The sequence below is a fragment of the Cricetulus griseus genome, chromosome 4 (assembly GCF_003668045.3).
Source record: "Cricetulus griseus strain 17A/GY chromosome 4, alternate assembly CriGri-PICRH-1.0, whole genome shotgun sequence".
Lineage (NCBI taxonomy): Eukaryota > Metazoa > Chordata > Mammalia > Rodentia > Cricetidae > Cricetulus > Cricetulus griseus.
This window is the reverse complement of record NC_048597.1, coordinates 56,523,089-56,537,559: the sequence shown is the minus strand read 5'-3', so window position 1 is coordinate 56,537,559 and position 14,471 is coordinate 56,523,089. Positions and strand designations below refer to the sequence as shown.

The following is a 14,471-nucleotide window of genomic DNA, read 5'->3' as shown; positions in this document are numbered from 1 at the left end:
ACCAATTCTGCAGAGTTGTTCTCTGGCCTCCATATGACACACATGCCCCACACACTGTGTATATACAGTAATAGTAAATATTCCACTAAAAGTTTCAGGCTGGACATGGTGGATCATGCCTGTAATCTGAGCACTTAGGAGTTTGAGGCAGGAAGACCATCGTGGTCTACACAGCAAGCTTAAAGCCAGCCTGTACTACATGAGACCCTATCTTAAAAATAAAGTTTTTAATGCATGAAACAGTGTTTGAATCATTTTAAATATCCAGAACTAATTTTTCATCTCTTGTTCTTTTCAGTTCAGATCTCATATTCAGTGTAGGCTCTACATTATAGAAATAAAAGAGGCTAGACTTTGCTGCCAAAAGTCATGCCATGCCATTTGCAGTTCTGGGGAAACCTTTAGAAATAGTGGGTTCCTGTAAGGTTTGCTGCTTAAGATGAAGCTGTGATTACTGCAGTCTAGAGCGAGTGATGGAGAGGCTGCTGCCCGAATCCCACTGATGGATGAGCCTTCCCATTGAAGTTTGCAGAGGAGGGTGGGGTTTGTGAACTTCTTGGGCAGCAGGTGTTCTTCCATTCTGCCCCACACTTGTATGCTTTAAGATGCTACTAGTAGTCTTCATGTAATGGCAAAGTGTACTGAGTGCTTGTTTGCTCCCCTCCCCCTCCCCCACCCCCACCCCCTCCCCCTCCCCCAAATGTCTCCTTCCCTCAGTCCTTCATTTTCATATGAGCTATAGGAAATTGCATTTGAACCAGTTTTTAACTAGTAGCATTAACCTTATCCTTTTTACCCTTGCTTTTGCACAAAAACATGATTTTTTTTCTTCCTATAGCAAGGTTATGTAGGTCTATTCCATAAACATTAATATTTCAGAAACATGGGTTTCCCTCTTTTGTAAAACAAATGCTATTGGCTGCTTCTCCTGCTTATCTTCTCTCCTGAACTCAGACTAGGGTCTTGACCACTTCACAGGAAGAAGTGCTAATGGTTCTTGCCTTTGCTCCCTGCCCTGTGAGGCAGAGAGAAGCTGTCATGTAGAGAGAATTTCTAGCCTAGACAGATAACGCTGATGTGAAGTAGTTGGTCCTGTTGGATTTGGGAGTTTTGGTTTTCTGAGACATGGTCTCACTGTGTAGTCCTGGCAGACTACATATACATAAAACTATATATAGACCAATCTGGCTACAAACACAGAGAAGTCCACCTGCTTCCACCTCTTGAGTGCTAGGATTAAAGTGTGTCACCACCAGGCGTTGGTGGCGCACACCTTTAATCCCAGCACTCAGGAAGGCAGAGGCAAGCAGATCTCTATGAGTTTGAGGCCACCCTGGTCTCCAGAGCGAGTTCCAGGACAGCCTCCAAAGCTACAGAGAAACCCTGTCTCAAAAAATAAAACAAACAAACAAACAAACTAAAAAAGTGTGTCATCCTACCCAGCTATTTTGTCTCATTTAGCCAAGGCTGGCTTTGAACTCCCTACCTGTACCATCCACATTCCAGAGTTCCAGGCATCTCCAACCGAACTGGCCATGCATGCTCTTTATTTGCAGAATTGCTGTGAAGATTAGGTCCTTTGCCCAGGAGCTGTGCCTCCTAGCAGCTTCCCCCTTGCTTCTCAGTTCACCTCACCTTCCTCTGGAGCTGAACATACCATATATCTCCCTTACTTTTCCTGGCACAGGCAGCAGCAGCATTGGTCAGCGCCCGTGTGAAGTAGCAGGTAGAGAAGCCCAGACCTTGGTTCTGTTCTCATCTGCCAGGAGATCCTGATCCTACAGTTTATGTTCCATCTCCCACACACACACACACACACCTTTTCACTTGAGTTAAAAATTTGTCACTGGCAAGAAAGGGAGCTGTACTGGTTAAAACTTTCTGTCAACTTGACACAAGCCAGTGTCATCTGGGAAGAGCAACCTCAACTGAGAAAACACCTCTACCAGACTGGCCTGTAGGCAAGTCTGTGTTCCGTTTTCTTGATTAATGATCCATGTAAGGGCCCAGCCTGCTAGGGACAGTGCTACTTCTGGGCAGGTGGTCCTGGGTTATATAAGAAAGCAAAGTGAGCAAGCCTTGGATAGAGAACAAGCCAATGCAAACATAATTCTTCTAATGGTCTCTGCTGTAGCCCTGAATCCAGGTTCCCATCCCCCTTGAGTTCCTGCTTGGTTTCCCCCAATGATGGTGTATAAAGTGTAAAATGGACTAGACCCTTTCCTCCCCCAGACATACATGGTCATGACAGCAGTAGAAAGCTAACCAGGGCAGATCCCTCCCTGGACACTGGCTTCCTGTCATCTTTCCTGATCCTTTGAAAGTTACTCCATTAGAACTGGGAGATAATTGTTTCTTTCCGTCCATCTCACTGGCTGCCTTTTTATCTTTCATGACAAAGCTAATCCTAGCCCCGGATACCTTTGTCTGCTCAAGATCACAATGCTTTCTTTCACTGCTTTTGTTTTGTTTCTTCTTATGCCAAAGAATTATGTTTCGTGTTTACAAGTAAAGTCTTTTGTTTTCTAGAGATGGTACAAGTGTCCATGCATTTAATAATTTAAAAACCTGTCGGTCTACCAAGTGGTTGGTGGCACATGCCTTTAATCCCAGCACTCGAGAGGCAAAAGCAGGCAGATCTCTGTGAGTTCAAGGCCAGCCTGGTATACAAAGCTACACAGAGAAACCCTGTCTCAAAAAACAAAACAAACAAACAAACAACAAAACTGTAGGTCATAGACCCTACAAACATCTGACTTTCATACCCAATACTTGAACATCATTTTAGAATATAAATTCCTATTTTTCTTACATTGTGTTCCATGATAACTAACTAGGTCAGAAACAAAACTTTGAGAGGATATGGGATGCCTCTTTACTTTTAATCTTTAGAGGTCTTTACAGAAAAGTAAGCTCACTGGTTAGTAATTAAGGAAATTTCCTGTGTTAACCATTCACCTTTAAAGTAGTTTTGTAACCATCATTAAGACATAATGAGTTAAATGTAAAAGATAGGGCTGGGGTTAAGACGACTGGCTGTTCTTGCCAAGGACCAGGATCAATTCCCAGCACCCACATGAGGCTCCAGCGTATCCATTACTCCATTTCCCAAGGACCCAACACGTCTTCTGGATTCTGCAGGCACTGCATGCACATGATGTATGGATGGATGGATGTACATGCAGACAAGACAGTCATACCTATAAAATTAATGTTTTCAAATAGTGGGCGGTGGTGGCGCATGCCTTAAATCCCAGCCCTTGGAAAACTGAGACAGGTGGATCTCTGTGAGTTTGAGGCCAGCCTGGTCAACAGAGTGGGTACTAAGCCAGCCAGAGCTGTATAGTGATACACTGCCTCAAAAAAGTAATAAACCAAAAGAAATGAACTGTCAATTGTGGCCATGCTTGAACAGTGAACTGCTAGGTGATACCTTTTCTTAATGTTCTCTCTAATTTTCTTTTGTTTATTTTGTGTCAAGATGGAAAAATACCGTCTTAGCACTTTCCTTACTAAACCAAAGCAAAATGCACCTATTGGAAGGTGGCAGACTCCCTTCAGAGACCAGCACCTATTTCTGTAAATAGTATTTATCGAATGCAGCCACACTAGTCTAGTCATCCCTGTGGCTGCTTTCATGCCCCTAGCAGACTTGGGTAGTGGCAACAGTTCTGTGGCTCTGGAAATTAGCATTCCCTGTCTGATCTCCTAAGGAAAAGTTTGCTGAGCCCCAGTGTGCATAGCAGTATGTGACAACCAGCAAGAGTGGTTTAAATCTTTGTTGGTAACACGGTTTTCCCTACTTTCTTGTCTCACTGCAGCCTAAATTAACAATGGCAAAATGCAGGCGAAATGTGGAGAACTTCCTGGATGCTTGCAGAAAAATTGGTGTACCTCAGGTAAGGGTGTGTGTGTGTGTGTGTGTGTGTGTGTGTGTGTGTGTGTGTGTGTGTGTAATTGTTCTTACCAAGTCTAGCTATTAACTAAGCTGATCACTACTAACATGATATGTAATTACAAGGCTGTCTCAATATTCTCTCCAGAAATACTCTTTCGTGTTTCTCTCATTTCCAAGGATCTTTAAAGAGACTGCTAAGTGTTGATTTAAATAGTTGTATTATAACTAATAAATGAAAAATAATTGCTCTATTTTCTTAAACATCCCCACTAGTTCTTTGACCTATATACGGCTACACATAACAGAATTTTTTCACACAAGTACCATTCAGATTGGGTATTCTTTTGTTGACTTCAGTTTTTTAATACTTGCTGTTAATACATTTTAAATATATGTATTAAATAATTTTAGACGTCACAAAATGTTACAAAAATAACAGAGTTTTTATGTATACTTCACCCCAGTTTCTCAGACGCTAACATCAAATACACAAGTAGTATAGCTGTACAAACTGAGTCATCCAAATGACAGTCCTGTTAGCTAAATTGAGGTGTAATTCCGCTTCCACCTGTCTTTCCACTAGGCTGCAACCCTTTGGAAGTTAGCACAGTGGAGACCACTTGTAAGCACGTGCCCTATTAGAAGGAGAAGTGCTCCCATGACCCTCTGTGGCAGTGGTTCTTAACCTGTGGGTCCAGACCCCCATTGGGGATCAAAGAGTCCTTTCACAGGGGCCACCTAAGACCATGGAAAACACTGATACTACATTACGATTCATAACAGTAGCAAAATTATAGTCATAAAGTAGCAGTGAAAGTAATTTCATAGTTGGGGGTCACCAGAGCATATGAGGGTCACAACATTAGGAAGGTTGAGAAGCACTGGTCTGTTGTGTTTCTTGCCATTGATGGTACTATAGTTAAACGTTATAGATTTAATAAGAAATGTTCACACTGTTCATTTAGCGACCCCTTTGATGCACAGTTAAAAACTGCTTTACTCTTGAGGGGTGGGTGCATGAAGTTTTGGAAGATGTGGACATGGGCTTTTTGACCTAGTATTCCACTCAGGTTGGTCTTAGAGCTTTCCTCCCACCTCAGCCGCCAGTGCTGGAATTGTGGTGCTCACCACTGCGCTTACAACAGTGTAAAGAAATTAGCAGCTTGGTGTGGTGTGGTGTGGTGTGGATGGCAGTTTCTCCTTTCTTGCTGCAGATGGACGCTGTGGCCTCCTGCATGCTCTGCTACTGAGCCACACCCTCCAGTCTCTAAGCCTTAGTTTTGTCTAGTCTGCAGAGAGAAAAACACCAGCTTCTGTCAGCTGCTTGATTAACTGTTAGAAACTCAGGATTGGCCCCTTTTCTCCAAGTTAAGCCCGGTAGCTTCCCAGTGATGCTTTTCACCCAGTACACACCATCCTGCTCTAACTGAGCGAGAGCCAGAGGCCACAGCTTCATGTATGCAACGAACCACCCTTCACTTCCAGCTTCACATACTGCAGAGTAGAAAAGAAAGGCAGTTCCCACCTGCATCTTCTTTAGCCAGTATGAATTCCACACCTGCTCCTTAGCCTACCAGGTAGATCATTCTGGTATGTTCTGCTGTGTTGTGGACGGGTTTGTTTTCCACCCCTTTCCCTTTTTGGTTCAAGAAGGGGTTTCTCTGTAGCTTTGGAACCTGTTCTGGAACTCACTTTGTAGACCAGGCTGGTCTTGAACTCACAGAGATCCGCCTGCCTCTGCCTCCCAAGTGCTGGGATTAAAGGCGTGTGCCACCAACGCCCAGCCTTTTCTAAACTCCACTAAGACTTATTTCATCTTATGGACAAACTCAAACTAGAATTTTCATTTTTACATCATTGTCTTACAAAAGGTTATGAAACCATTTTACCATTTACTACCTTTTCTAAGAAATTGGCATGTATTTTCTTTTTTTTTTTTTTTTTTCGAGACAGAGTTTCTCTGTGGCTTTGGAGGCTGTCCTGGAACTAGCTCTTATAGACCAGGGTGGTCTCGAACTCACAGGGATCTGCCTGCTTCTGCCTCCCGAGTGTTGGGATTAAAGGCGTGCGCCACCAATGCCCGGCCAGGCATGTATTTTCCCCACAGTAAAAGTCCTAATGTCCGTATGTGCACATTAGCATTCAGGTATTCCTGTCTTTTGTCAGCATGGCCGCTACCTGCTCAAGTTCCACACCATATGTGCTGCACTGAGTGTGCCTTGCACTGGTACAGAAAATGGGAAGCACAAAAAGCAGTAGTGTGCTGGTTCTACCCATGCCAGACTCTCCGGAGTCTTCCTCGGCACCATTTCTAGACATCAGAGCTGCCTGGCAGGCTCTACAGAGGCATCTTATCTCAACTGCAAAGGCCGGAACCTAGAACTCTTTCAGAATGTTCCTGCCCTTGGTCAGCAAAGTAGAAAAATGGTGTGTGTTAAAGCATGCATTTAAGTCAGCATTTTCCAAGCAGAGCTTCAGAGTGTTCATTACAGCTCAGCCAGCCCTTCCACCTGAGCTGAGCTATTCGAAGGCAGGTACAGAGACAGAAAAAGTACAGTTTAAAAACTAATTTTTTTTTCCCCCAGGGTGGTTAGCCTGGGTTCTGTACATCCACACCACACCTCCAGCTCCTCTTCCAGAAAGAGGAAGTGGACACCCACACAAGCCAGCTCTTCCTTCTCCTCTTCTGCCTTCCACCCACTCTCTACCAGTGTTAGATGAGTTTAGTTTTACTGCTATTTCTGTTGAAAAGTAGTCATTTTTCTGGACAGAATAAAGGATAATGAACAAATTCACAAATTGGTAGCATCCACCTAGCAGTCCATCTTGCTTTGTTTTTACCCCCTTTTGGCACTCACTAGACTGTAAAATGGAACATAGTAGCTAAGTGTGTCGGACTCAGTGCCTAGGTAGAAAATAAGAATAAAGGTTGTTACTTCTCAGTATAACTAAAAAGTGTTGTGCAGGATGAACTATGAGTCCAGGGTGGTGAAGCATGCCTGTAATCACTCCACCTGGAAAATGCAGGCAGTAGGATATGGAGTTGAAGGTCATCTTTAGCTGTATAGTGAGTTTGAGACAAGACTGGGCAGCATAAGACCCTGTTTCAGACAAAAATAAAATGAAAGACAAATGATAAACAAAAATGAGTCAAATTATGACTTGAAATGGGCTGGGGATGTAGCAAAGGTAGAGGCCTTTCCTACATCACAGCTCACCCTCAAAATATGAAGGGATCACTAAAACTAAGGAGACGAAGAAGCCTGTGAGTAAAGACGTGTGTGTGTGCGCGTTCACTTTTATTGTTGTGCTTTTATTATCTTACATCCTAGAGTTATTGTATGTGTTAAAGAGTATTTCCAGGTTGAGTCCACTGATACCTTACTAATGGTGACTTCAGATGTTCTCTCCATTTCTGCTTTGTGTAGTAGTGAACCAGATCTAGAGATGGTGGGTTTCATCTGAAGGTTTAAGTTAGTCACGGAGCTCCTCCTTAGTACTCCTCATTACAAGGCTTGCTCAGCCTTGGAGCCTCTGTGGTTTGCCTGCTTTGTGATTACCACACTCCAGTCAGCAACCTCACTCTGTGCCTACTCTTCCCTCATTAATAAGGAAGAATGGGAATTGAGATGAGGACGCCTCCTACTCACCTCCCCAACTCTCAGGCCTCACACCACCCTGAACCACAAGCCAGCTCTGTCCATTGTTTCCTTAATGCTCGTGGCTAGCCACCAACAAGCAAGCCTTATTCTGCTACCCAGTAGAGAAATCATCTGTGTGCATAGATAAGCCCACAGTTATTTTCCAGCATTTCGTACTTATGATAAAAGGCCGCAGGGTATGTGGCTGACATGATTTATTGAGTTCTGTACTCGTCTGCATCTGCTGCACTGACTGTGTTTTTCTGTTTTCCTTTCCTGCTCACATTTGGACAGGACAATCTGTGTTCCCCTTCAGACATCCTTCAGCTAAACCTCAGCGTTAAAAGAACTGTCGAAACACTGCTTTCTCTGGGGGCACATGCGGAAGAACCCAGCTTTGTCTCTTTCTCTGTCCAGCTTGTGGGTTTTGTGGCATTTTACTGTGCTTTCATGTTAACTCTCTGTGTGCTTTATTACCGGCTCTTCCCTCTTAGCTGACCGTGCACCCTGTGCCTTCCACCTCCTTCCTGTGCTTGGTGAAGGTTTGTTTCTCATATACAATTACTGACAGAGTGCTAACTTGAGTAGGTGCATCGTTTCTTGTATGTCCAGACAGCAGCGCATTGCACAGCAGGTGCTAACAAAGGCTAACAGAGAGATCAGCTTTCTGTCTCCTGGTCATTTGCTTGCCCCCTGCCCTGTGTGGCCTTGTTTCTCATATTGGGGGTGGGGGATGGTTGAGGTGTTTTTATTAATGCAGTCCTGAGCCATAGAGAACTCTGCCCGTCTTTTTATACTGTGCTACAACTTCACTTTTGAAGTAAAGAATGTCTGAGCCCTTTCAGCAGCTGCTCACCATAAAATTATTGGTACCCTTTCTAATTTGGAGTAAGTACCTTGTTGCTTAGTCCTCTACCCTCAAGTCCTAAGGAGCCCTTAATATTAGACATTTAAACTTTAGTTTGTCTGAATTTTTAGTTTAAAGGTACTGGAGGTTCCCCAGATTGCTGTTCTGAGCCAATTTAAGACAGTGGTCAATGAGCAGATGACCAGAGTCTACATCGGAGATCTGGTCATGCTTACGACGTGTGCTGCCTGTGACAGATCCACTGCTGGAATCCTGTTAAAATGTGACATTTGAAATTCATATCATGTCTACCATGTTTGAACCATTCTTATAGGTGACTTTGTATTTTGTAGACTGTTGGGGAGATTGTATCGGAACTGCAGGTCCAGTGAAGCTGCAGTCTGTATCAGATTGCTTAGTAGATCAGTTTCTGGACCTGGGGCCGAGAACAGCATTGCTGCATTCAGATTGTAGCTCTCACAAATGGTGTCTCCAAACTCTAGGAACAAAACTGGACAGCAGCTCAGGAGCATAATACCCTGCGGTAGTCAACCTGGGCACATGCTTACCTCATGTAAAGTGGGCTGTTCTTTACTGTCCCCTACTAATGTTAATGCAGTGACAGACTCAGTGCTATGCAACAGTGCCTTCCAAGGTGTGATGGTGTGGATTTGTCTTACTTTTATTGTCTGAGTTCTGTAGCATTTTGTCCTTTTACACACACACACACACACACACAAACACACACCACAACACACGTGTGCACACGTGGTCAGGCTTAAAGCCAGGTGTGGTTATACACACCTGTAATCCCAGCATTTAGGAGACTAGGCTACAAAGCAAGACATTATCTTTAAAATGAAAACAAAACCACCAAAGAAGCTGCTGTGTGGTCTAAACCAGCAATGGTGGGTTCCTAGGAGACATCCACAAAGTTGATGTACATGTGGTGTCTAGACCACTATGCACCTAGCCACTTGCCCTTGGCTTGGGCCTGGGTACTGCTGAGCAGGCAACAGGAAACTGGCCCTGGAGAAAATGCCCCACCCAGAGCAGAGCACACACAGATTTCATCTTTTTGTTGTTGTTGGTTTTTGTTTGTTTGATTTGGTGTGGGGGGGGGATTTTGTTGTTGTTTTGGGTTTTGGTTTTGCAAAACAGGGTTTCTCAGTGTAGCCCTGGCAACTGGATCTGTAGACCAGGTTGGCCTCAAACTCACGGAGATCCACCTGCCCCTGCGTCCCGAGTGCTGGGATTAAAGGCATTCATCACCACTTGGCTTTCAAATACAAGTTTTGGTTTGGTTTGGTTTTTCGAGACAGGGTTTCTCTGTGTAGCTTTGGAGCCTATCCTGTTACTCACTCTGGAGACCAGACTGGCCTCGAACTCACAGAGATCTGCCTGCCTCTGCCTCCCGAGTACTGGGATTAAAGGCTTGTGCCACCAACGCCCGGCTCAAATACAAGTTTTAAGGCAGGTTCTCACTGTGTAGCTCTGGCTGGCCTTGAACTCACAGAAACCTGCCTGGCTCTGCCTCCTACATCCTAGGATCAAACATACCCAGCTAAAATACACCTTTTAGAATCTGATTTTTAACTAATTTAGGTTTACCCTTCCACGAATTACCCAAAGTAGAGCAATGTTTCTTAAATCCATTTAACATTGAGGGCTATGGCATCGAGCCTGAGCCACCTCCCTTTCCTGCAGTTAAAGTCATCATAAAGGGGATGTGTCCCCTTCTGTGAGTTCCTTTCCAGAGTGTTCTCTGTAAATGCTGTGTTTTCCACTTGAGCCGTGATGTAACTTGGGCTGCTTTTCCACTTTTATGTACTCTGTAAGTCTGCCCTGATCTTTTGTCAGAGACAGTGTCCTTTCTGCGCAGTGCTCTGTTCTCCCGGTGTGTAACTGTATGCCACCTGTCAGTTTTGCGCTTTTCCAGATGTTCTGTATGGACCTTTAGTTGTGTTAATAAAGTGACCCTGAGTGTGAGATGCCGTCTGCATCTGCCTCCTTTAGCAGGGTGGGTTTACCAGAGGCTTTCTGTGTCTCACTTGATTATTATGGGGTGGGGGTGGAAGTTCCTTTCAGTTCTGTGATGTTCATCCTGTTTTGTTTGTCTTATGTTACATTGTCCCCTTTCAGGAGCAATTATGTTTGCCTCTGCACATTTTAGAAGAGAAGGGGTTGAGCCAGGTTGCGGTGACTGTCCAGGCCCTCCTGGAACTTGCCCCACCCAAGCAGCAGCAGCAGCAGCAGCAGCAGCAGCAGCAGCAGCAGCCACAGCTCTCTGCTGTCTGAGGACTTCCAGGGCCCTGGGTGTTGGCACAGCCAAAACAAGGAGCAGGAGGATGCAATTGCTGGTGTTGCCTGCTCAGACGGAGCCCTGGGTGTTGCCAGAAGTGCTATCTTCATGATTCCTGCCAGGAATGTTTGCTTCATTTCTCCATTTTAGGGGAGATTAAACCCATTTCCACTATTTTTTGTTTTTAATGAAGACAAAGTTTTCTTAAGTGGAACTTTCATTATTGAGGACCCAACATGGAAGCCTAAGCTGGCTATGCCTAAGCCTAAGTCTGCTTCTTGGGGAGCAGACTTATTTTTCATGCCAGAGTCAGTATCTTCAAAGCCAGCTGTTTAGCTCTCTCAGAAGACATACACGCTGTTATCTTTGCCAGTTCCCGGGTGTCTACAGTTCCCTGGTTTCCACAGTTGGGCTTCATTCTCCTGGAGCATTTGTGAAATCCAGATCTGCATCAAAGGTTTTGGCTGTGGCTGGGAACCTGCATTTTCGGCAGACTTTGCAGTTGTTCTCAGCCAGTAGAGACCACTGTTCCAAGACACATAGTTAGGTGGTTTGAGGGTACCACCCCTACTGCATTTAAATCAAAGGCTATATTGTGATGACTTGGACAATTCTGTCAAAGAAAACAAAAATAATAGAGAAGCCCCCGATTTTGCACAGTATAACGGGTATTTAAAACCGATGTCCAGGCCTCTCCCCAGCCCTGCCCACTACCACCCCATCTTTTTCTAGAGGGCGGTTCTGCACATCACCCTGCTATTTCCTAAACATAGACACATGATACCACAGTTCTAAGCTGTAAGGTATAACGTGCACTACTCAACAGTATTTGCATTTGCCTCAGTGAGCCCTGCATGCTGATCCCAGGGCACCTGAACCAGGCATGACGGATGCACTAACAGCTCCCTGCTCATGGGACCCTGAACACAATGCCAAAAGAACTGAAGGAAAGCCACACTTCTTACAGTCCTTTCAGGCAGTCCTTGCAGTTCCATAGCTCCTAGAAAGCACTCAGAGCAACTTCCTGTCTCTCATCTAGCCCCTCCCCCAGATCCACTGCCTGTGCCTTACTGCATAACTGTGAGCAGAGAACAAAAGGGCCTAGGGTTCCAGCGCCAAGTAGGCATCTTTATTTAAATTTAAGCACAAAGCTTTTTCTTCTCCTAGATTTTGCACACTTTTTAGTTGTTAGTTGTGTCTTTGGTGTTCATTGTGGCAAATCGGTTTTGTAGGGTTTTTCTTTTATGGTTTTTCTTCCCAAGGCTTGCATTTGAGAACAGTATTTACCCTGTATAGTATCTAAAAGTAATAACTTTGATACTGGGCCATGGTTCTATCCCCAGCACCTAAAATAAGGTACAGAGAGGCACACAAGCTAATTGCAGACATTCTGAAAGTGGAACCTGAGTGGTCAGGATTTTGCAGGATGTTAGGCAGCTTCAGCCCACCTAGGCTACATTAGATTGTGGCTGAAGAACTGGCTCAGAAGTTGAGAGCACTTGCTGCTCTTGCAAAGAGTCAGGGTTCAGTTCCCAGCACCGACATAGCAGTTCATAACTGATGCCCTACAATGGCTTCCTCAAGTACCAGGCATATACATGGTACAAATACATATATGAAGGTAAAAACACTCATACATGTAAAAATACTTTTGCAAAAATATTCTTCCTCTAAAAGTGACTTTGAACAAAATCATTTTGAGTAGTCAAAATAATTTCTCCTTGTTTGTGCACAGAAGTGTTTATGAGAACATTGTCCCTTTATCCAAGTTTAAAAAAACATGTAACAGCAGCCAGGCATGATGGCACATGCTTATAACTCAGGAGGTTAAGGCTGGAGGAACATGAATTTTAAGCCAGCCTGGGCTATACTGCAAGCCCTTATTGCCAGAGAAAGTAAGTGTAACCTAGAGCACCTTGGCTCCTACGTACTCACAACAGAAGTGACACGGCTTGTTTACGGCCAGCTGTGCTTCTGGGCTATAGCTACACTTCCTTCTAGTCATCATTAAACAAACCTTAGCATAATTTCTAAATTCTAGGTTTCACTATTGTACAGAAAGTGAGTCCAGAAGACAGTACATACTATAACACTTGGAATAGCTACAGGAGTTCCAAGGAGTACAGTGACGTTGCAGAGCATGGTGGCACATGCCTTTAATCCCAGCTTTTGAGAGTCAGGGGAGGCAGATCTCGTCTACACTGTGAGTTCCAGGGCTACACAGTAAGACCCTACCTCAGAAAAAAGAGGACATTTTAACATTTCAGTTTTTGGGTTTTTTTTTTGGTTTTTTTTTTTTGGTTTTTCGAGACAGGGTTTCTCTGTGTAGTTTTGGATCCTATCCTGGCACTCGCTCTGTAGCCAGGCTAGCCGCGAACTCACAGAGATCTCCTGCCTCTGCCTCCTCAGTACTGGGATTAAAGGCGTGTGCCACCAACGCCCAGGCAGCATTTCAGCTTTTCCTGTGAGACCTGGATGTACTTATGAAGCTAATTCAAATTTAATTATCAGGAAACATTTGCACAGTTTTGGCTGCAGTTGTTGCGGCTCCTCTGAGTCAGCGTATAATAACAAATCAGGTTTCTGCCGGCCTTCTGTGGCTTCACACATATGTTTCTAAATTGGAAAGAACAATCCATTTTGTATTTAACCTTGCTAGAGACCCCATTGTGAGTTAAAATTAGTCATGTCATACTCCCTTGATGGGAAATGGCTACCTTACTAGTGCTGGTGGCTGGACAAGCCAAGTGCCTGCCCCGCCACCTACAGAGATGTCATGTCCGCGGCCTGCAGGCTTGCAGAAGTGCCTCTGCCTAGCACTCCACCGAGACCCTCCTGTAATGAGCAGGTCTGAGAGATGCAGTGGAGGAACCATCGTATGTGGCTAGAACAGACGAAAAAGGCAGAGCAGTGGGTGGTTTCCAATCCAGCTACCATGTAAATACCCCCTTGCAGCTAATCGTGAAGCCTGTAATCTGGCTTCCTCTAGTCAGCAGTGCCTAATAATGTGCTATGCTGATGAGTTTGAAGAACTAAGTATTTAGATGGTTGTAGAAATGAAGGAAAACTTGGTTGTTTAGAAGCCTTTTATATACACATTGCAGTGAGGTGGTTACAGCAGATTTGACTTCTGAAATGTTACATGTAATTAGCAAAAGGTTTTGTAAACATTGTCCTATATTTGTATGTCTGTAAATATATTGTATAAGTTCTGAGTATAAATATGTCGATACTGTGTATGTTATTTTAAGTTGCCTGTATGCCATCTTATATGTGAACATTAAAATAAAAGCCAATACTTCAGTAGCATGTAATAAACACTTGCAAATGTTCAAATCTAAAACTTGGTCTCCGTAGCAAAGACAAATCAAAGGAAGGGCATCTGTCGGTCTGGCTCACTGAAGGGACGAATCTTGTTAAAACAGCCTTTGAGGTTAACACTCACTTCTTAAGAAGGCTCCGGTAGGGAGATGGCATGTGATGACAAGGGTTAGGCTCAATTCAGGCTGGGGCTATAGTGCAGTTGGTAGTGTGCCTACTGGAATGCATGAAGTCCTGTATGTTACTCACTTCTGTAATCCTAGCACTTGAGAGACAGCAGGAGGTTCAAGACCAGCCTACTACATACTGAGTTTGAAACCAACTTGGGCTACATGAAGTCTTAATTCATGAAATAAGTAATACACATTAAGATAACTTTCCTCTCAGAAATAACCAGTTGAGGGCCAGTGAAATGGCTCAGCAGGGAAAGGGGCTTGCTGACAAGCCTAATGATTTGAATTT

The 14,471-nt window shown here is 44.2% G+C and overlaps 1 protein-coding gene across 7 annotated transcripts in view; it reads left to right on the top strand.

Moving 5' to 3' along the window:
* Positions 1-14,031, top strand: part of Lrch3 (leucine rich repeats and calponin homology domain containing 3) — a 96,890-nt gene extending 82,859 nt beyond the window's left edge. For 6 of the 7 annotated variants that reach the window (XM_035444625.1, XM_035444623.1, XM_035444624.1 and 3 more), the window contains 2 exons: positions 3,822-3,899; positions 10,529-14,031. In XM_035444625.1, coding sequence (XP_035300516.1) covers positions 3,822-3,899; positions 10,529-10,684 — 234 coding nt within the window. In that variant the 3' untranslated portion in view covers positions 10,685-14,031. Of the gene's footprint in view, positions 1-3,821; positions 3,900-7,833; positions 9,488-10,528 lie in introns of those variants that run through there. The other variant, XM_027412824.2, reaches the window with a different exon arrangement.
* Positions 14,032-14,471: the final 440 nt, after the last annotated feature.